Consider the following 6,518-nt stretch of genomic DNA (forward strand, 5'->3'; position numbering starts at 1 on the left):
GTGTAAAATATCTGTTTATCTATATTTGCGTAATAATTTGGAACACAGTGTATATGTGTGGATTTGGTATGGTTGCAAACACCATGTCTTCAAGCCATATCTGTCTTAAAGGGATAGTTTGCATAGGAAGAATATTAGTTTTTTTTAGTATATACACTTCTATGGACATGTAGTACAGAAGTATTGGCTGCCCTGAAATTTAATTTGCCCTAGCTCTAAACATTTAACATTTCTTGGCTGTATTGATCCACCTTCATGATCCACCTACATTTGTTGGAGAGCAGCCAGTTTTTTGATGGTTGACAATTTGTGAACTGCTTTGGAGTTATGAGCATGACGGTACTACTTCATGCTAAGTGAAACGCCATTTTAGAGGTGCTGAATTGGAGGTTTGGTAACAGCGGGTGAGCAGCAAACCCATTACAATTCTGACATTTTATCGATACATGTTTGATGTTGATCCGAGTCCGATGGTAGAAGTGATAACCCAGGTCGTGATGGAAACCGAGCCGTGCCATTTAAACATAGTACGACACAGTTCTTAGTATCCAGACGTATTTTGTCCTACACTTTAAGGTTTTACATGCTTCCCTACATACTGTACATTGATACAGTTTTGTTCACCTGTGTGTGTTCTTACACTTACTGTCAGCTGTATAATCTTGCAGGTAAGCCATAGCTTAAGCTGTTTTTTGTTTTTTCATGTACTATTATGCACTGTCTTTCAACATGTTTCGACATGTTTTATGTGCTTGTCAGAGGCACACGTCATCATGCATTACATATTTAAGTTGTTATGCTATGCAGAGCTACCGTTCCATAAATTCTGAGTTTGAAGGTTTATTCCTTTCTCCCTCCATGTAATCTGTCACTCATGCATGACTCAAAAACCCCAGAAGGTATACTTCTATACTGCAGACTTTTTATATCACATTTGGTGGAAACTTGAATGATCCCTTTTTTTTGATTTACATCATGTAGTGTTTTGTTTTTGCCCATGTTTACCGTTGCATACCTTGGATTTTTACGAACAGAACATTTACAGCCATCATGTGAGGATCTATATGTTGCTGTGGCAAAAACTTTGAATTACCCAAGTATGTTAAATTATTGTCACACAGTGATATTTGAAAGGCAGTAGAAGTCTAGATGATGCCCAATAAGACAGACCTTATGTTTTTACACAAAGGTTCAGTTTAAAAAATATATTGTATTGGCTTGTTTAAAAAAATTTAAGCGCTTTAGTACACTTACCCGCTTGTGAAAAGAAAATTAGAACATACTGAAATCAAGCTAAATTATCATTAATATTTGGCACATAGATTTTTTGAATGTATGTTACATTTATCACATGTAAAGTCAGTACAGTATATTTTAACTTAATCCTAAATGTCTAAGTGTTTAGACTGCGTATCTGTATCTTCCCTCCTTTCATCAGTACCTCAACCAATCAAATATACAATATATGGAACTGTGTAGCTTTAAAACCATGGCATCGTTCATATTGGTATCTCGAGCCACAATTTATAGTCCTCTCTTGGGGACTGTTGCAGATTTTCCAATAAGAACTCTTAAAGGGTTATGAATCATGAAGAATACCGTCTTTTGTTTCTAATGCTTGAATTACGAGTAGCCGGTGGATGGAGCAGCTGACCTCGCAAGGACCTTCCTGCTTGTGTCCGAAGTGCCTTTAGACATGTCTGCTCGGACACTCGACAAACCTGCATGTTGCTTATGGAGACCGCCTCCCACCTGGCAGCCTCCGCAGACTGAAAGGAGGGCTAAAATATATCATTAGATTAACTTGACGCATACTGTGCACATCATGAATGAAGCAGAAGTTTGTTCACAGATGAAACAGGAGTTGTACATGTTGGCTTCAGCACTCACTACCTAACCAAACAAGCAAAACTACGGGGCCGTGCCCTAGACACAGGCTGTTTTTTTTTGGTTTTTTTAGAGCCAATTAGTCCAGTTTGTATTATTTTTGTTCAATCATTGCACTGAAAGCTAAAACCATGTTCCTACTTCAGCTTGTTTGGTGGTGACTGAGTGATAAACCTGGCTGAAAGGTCCTGTTTTTGCTTCTGTCTCCTTTTGACATAAAACAGTACTTTTTATAAGCTAGGGAACATTATGTTTTGATTTCATGCCCTGCTTTGTGTCTAGTTGCATGCTGTTAGTGCTTTGGTTTTTGAAATGTGTTGCATCATTAGACTAGGCTAGGAAGTTAAGAGACTGATGACAGCCAGCCAACTGTCCCTGCATAGGAGGAAGGACATTAGCCTTCTTATATTGGGCTGTTGTGGAGCTTGTTACTCCCTCAATTGTACGACTTCCTGCCACTTTATAATTTCATTCTCATTTCATTTTTAGTCCCCGGTGGAATCACTTACTGTATTTGTCTATTGCTGCTATACTATCAACATGTCTGGGCTGTCTTCCCAGGTTGTCAGGTTGTTAATAAATATTAATTTACTAAACCCTCAACAGGAACTTTGGGGTGTATTTTTAGATAATCTATATTTGGATTGAACAGGACAGTAAGCACACTTTGTGAACAGTCACACTGAATTCAAAATGTTTAATCAAGCTCAAGTCGCTTTTCATTCTGCTGATTTAATTCTTCATTGAGTAATTACATTTGCCCCCACCCCGAGGAGATTAGCTTTGAGTAATTTTACAAATGTGGTACGCGGGTGGTTTGTGCAATTAAGAAAGCACGGCATAAGCTGGGATTTGTTGTGTATATAAAGTCAGTGGTGAATCCAGAGCTGTTGCTCCTTTACAGAATGGGCCAAGCTGCTAACATGCCCTGTAGGGGAGGGGGATCTTATGTCACTGAGCTGTACCATTGGTACAGGTAAGAGTTTCATTTGGCTTTTAACATTTTTTTTACAGAGAAGCTGTTAATTAATTCCACACTCTGAGTGTATTCAGTTAGAATAGCCTGTTAAAGCAAATAAAAGTTTGGAAGGAGAGGAGATGTTCTTCTATCTAGACCTCTATCTGGGCTGTGAAAAGTTAACATGCATAGCTACAACTGTATGGATGCAGCTTAAACTGCAGATTTTAAAGCAACATTCAAGAAGCTTAGGTGTCTTTGTTATTCAGAGTATTTAATTTCCCAGACAAATCTACAAATCATTTTTTTCTCGTTATTTCTGTATTTGGTAGTAAAAACTTGATGAATAGTGTGTCTAGCCTTACTTTATTTCCGTGACTACACGCTGCTGATTAGCTTCACTTTGCCACTTGTAGTAAAGTGGTTCAAATTCATTTAGCCTAATTACAGTGTGTAAACAAGCTTTCAAAGACGTGTAATCTGCACAGAGAGGGGATAGGTTGACCTTAATTCTCTTAATTCTTAATTTAAAGGACATGTTTCTCCTGCCACAGGTCTGACCCTTTACCCAAATTGCCTCTATGGTTGCAACTTGCATTGTCCTTCCCTTTTTATTAAACAAATGTGTTATTTGTCTTTATGTGATAGAACGTTTATTAATGAATGTCCAAGTGGGCTGATCACTCTACATGAGTTTCAAAGGCATTTCTGCAATGGAACAGTGGGCTGGGAGTCTGCTGAGTATGCAGAACAGATATTCCGCACATTGGACAATAATGGGGTAAGCAAACTTCTCATGAGTCTGGGGGGAAAACCTTTCTACAGCTGTAACAGGAAAATAACTGCTGCGCCTTTCTATCATAATAATGCATCCTAAAGTTACAGCAACCAATAAGAGTGAACTAACAAAGTGCACGTTTCCTCAGGATGGGGTGGTTGATTTCAGGGAGTATGTCATGGCCATCAGCATGCTTATTGAAGGTTCTGCTGTGGAGAAGCTGCGGTGGTCATTTAAGCTCTATGACAAAGATGGAGACGGAGCAATTACAAGGGAGGAAATGCTGGAGATTACGCAGGTGTGCGTGCTTTTCTGTGTCATACACAAACTGTCTTTCTTATCATGAGATGATGCCACAGTTGCTGCATCTTTCAGTTCAACAGGTGTATGTTTCCTTTTGTTCACAGGCTGTGTATAAGATGAATGTAGCCGCTGCTTTAACCAAACCCAACCCACTTACAGCTGAAGAATGTACCAACAGGATATTTATGCGATTAGATAAAGACAATAACGGTGAGGCAAAGATTTTTCCCTTTCTGCTTAAAAACGTGTAGTGTATAGATGTCACGCTCATAGTGATAGTGTCTTTTTCACCCTCAATAAACTCACCTCATAGACTTTATGACTGTTACTGCAGAAGATGGTACATATACCTTTAAAATACCCCATACAGTATATTATGTTTTTCATGACTGTCGGCGTGTAATAATATCGATCCAATATCATGATGCAAAGTAAAAAAACCGATACATATCCTCTTTGTTACGCCTTTATTTTGATTTTCCCATGGCAATAATTAAAAGGTCATCAAAGTCACTTTAAGTTAACTGCTAAAAAAAAAAGAAAAGATCCACTGTTAGAAATGTGTTGAAGAGCTCAGTAATTAAGTTGTCGCATATTTTAGTTTCTTTTAGTGAGTTGATGTGAATGAAACGGATTGTGGGATATCGTCTCATATCACATCGAAATCGTATTTTTGCAGACTTTATGATATCAGCAAATATTGTATGGTTGTCCAAAGAGTCAATATCATATCATGATGAAACTTGTGATTTACACCTCTAGGTCAGAACCATAATGAAACATTTTAACTCTAAATGCATTTGTCAATTCTGTGATATAAGCCTACAATAACAAATGTATCTTACTAGTTGGGACAAGACTTTGAGTCTAAGATTGTTATTCAGTCACAGGATCTAAGAGATACGGTACCTTAGAGATAAGCACATACCCAAAGCTGAGGTAATGTATATAACAGAAGATCAACTACAGCATGTGTATTGTGCACAACATGTTAATGCTGAATCCACGAAACATTTATGAGATTTAATCCAGGGGTATGCTGAAGTGTGGCATGTGCTTTGGAATGGGATCTGCTCTTTTCCCTGTAATCACATAATTCAATAGTGGATGCAGTTTAGGTTGTAAATGTGGATAAGCCTTCATAATGCTAACATTTGGATTGTATAGTTATTTAATTACATATACTTTAATCAGCAGTTGTATTGTCAGTAGTTAACTAACATTAAAAAAAGCTCTTTTTATCGCTTGCTCTCTAATATCACCACTTGCAGACATATATTAAGGAGGGAACAGAACCAAATGATATTGATAGAGTTTGTCCTCTGCTCTTTGTCTGTAATCACTGTCTGTCCTTGTTATGTCTGTAGCCATCATCAGTCTGGAGGAGTTCACAGAGGGAGCGCTGAATGATGATTGGATCAGGGAAATGCTGGAATGTGATCCTAGCACTGTGAAGGTGGAGAGGCCCCTGAGGAGGGACACCGCTTTGGGGACCCGTGGTTGACCTGAAGTGGGGCATTCTATTCACTGGGAGCAGAGAAATTAACCAGTCGATGTTTGGATTGGAAATTTCCAGGAATTGTTGCGGCAACACAGCTTCCGTTCCCTGTGAAAAATTATAGAACAGTCTGTTGAGTAACTTAGAGCACTAGAAAATGTAGATATTGTTTTATGTTAAGTTATCACGTTATAAAAAAGCATTATCTTATGCCATGTTTTATTTTGTATTATTTTTTTTAACTGTATTTTGGATCTGTGGGTTTCATTTGCGGCATCATTTGATGTAGTTTTGATCATTTCTGTTTTCCTGTGTCTGATTGCATTTCATATAGGTAATATGCAATGCTTTCCTCAAAAAACAATGTATAGACTAATACAAAAGTAATTCCTCTCCATCATCACTATTGGCCCAATAGAAGTGTGTGGTGGTGGTGTCTGTATCTGCCCGCCCTCTACCTGTATTTTCACATCAATTGTATTCATTTTAATTACAGTATATTAGCATGCTTTTAAGAAAAAGACAAGGGCTCAATAATGTCCATAAACATGATCCGATGTTTTTTAGGGAATGTTTGGGACAGAATGATACAAGTGAAACATTTGAGACAGCATTCATTTTATTTTTCCTAAATTCATCTGGGTAGAGGGTTATATGATTTAAACTTCTAATGCTATTGGTCACTTTTTAAATCAGTTAGCTTTTCAAAACTTTATTATAGACTTATTATGTTTTGGCCAATACATTTTTGATTCAACAGCAAACAAAAAAAGGTCCATTGAAGCATTCCAGCACAAATCTAAGTAAGCCCTTGGCCACTTTTGTTGAGATCGGTAATAGTTAAGGGGCAGTTCACCCCAAAATCAAAACAATGTTCCTCTTGACGACAGTGGTATTCATCAGTCTAGATGGTTTTGGCGTTGCCAGTGTTGGAGATATCGGCAGAAGAGATGTCTGCCTTCTCTCCTAGACTAAATGATGACTAAACTAGATGGCACTCGACTTATGGTGCTCAAAGCACCCAAAACATACTGTAAAAAGAAGAAAAAAAACACAGCTCTGTAACTGTTTTAGGTAAACATGTTTACAGTGGC

General features: G+C 37.8%; 2 protein-coding genes across 4 annotated transcripts in view; both read left to right on the plus strand.

Annotated features, from left to right (window-relative positions):
- bmal2 (basic helix-loop-helix ARNT like 2) overlaps positions 1 to 2,189 on the plus strand; it is a 21,116-nt gene extending 18,927 nt beyond the window's left edge. For all 3 annotated transcript variants that reach the window (XM_078256721.1, XM_078256720.1, XM_078256722.1), the window contains one exon: positions 1 to 2,189. This exon is cut by the window's left edge and continues 2,246 nt beyond it. The gene's annotated coding sequence lies outside the window, so the exon portion shown is untranslated.
- Positions 2,186 to 5,566, plus strand: LOC144521992 (guanylyl cyclase inhibitory protein). The gene is made up of 5 exons (XM_078256723.1): positions 2,186 to 2,863; positions 3,494 to 3,626; positions 3,772 to 3,921; positions 4,031 to 4,136; positions 5,294 to 5,566. Exons 1-5 carry the CDS (start codon positions 2,793 to 2,795, stop codon positions 5,428 to 5,430), a joined length of 597 nt encoding a protein of 198 aa, XP_078112849.1. The 5' UTR covers positions 2,186 to 2,792; the 3' UTR covers positions 5,431 to 5,566.
- The last annotated feature ends 952 nt before the right edge of the window (positions 5,567 to 6,518 follow it).

Source organism: Sander vitreus, chromosome 8 (genome assembly GCF_031162955.1).
Source record: "Sander vitreus isolate 19-12246 chromosome 8, sanVit1, whole genome shotgun sequence".
NCBI classification, from domain to species: Eukaryota; Metazoa; Chordata; class Actinopteri; order Perciformes; family Percidae; genus Sander; species Sander vitreus.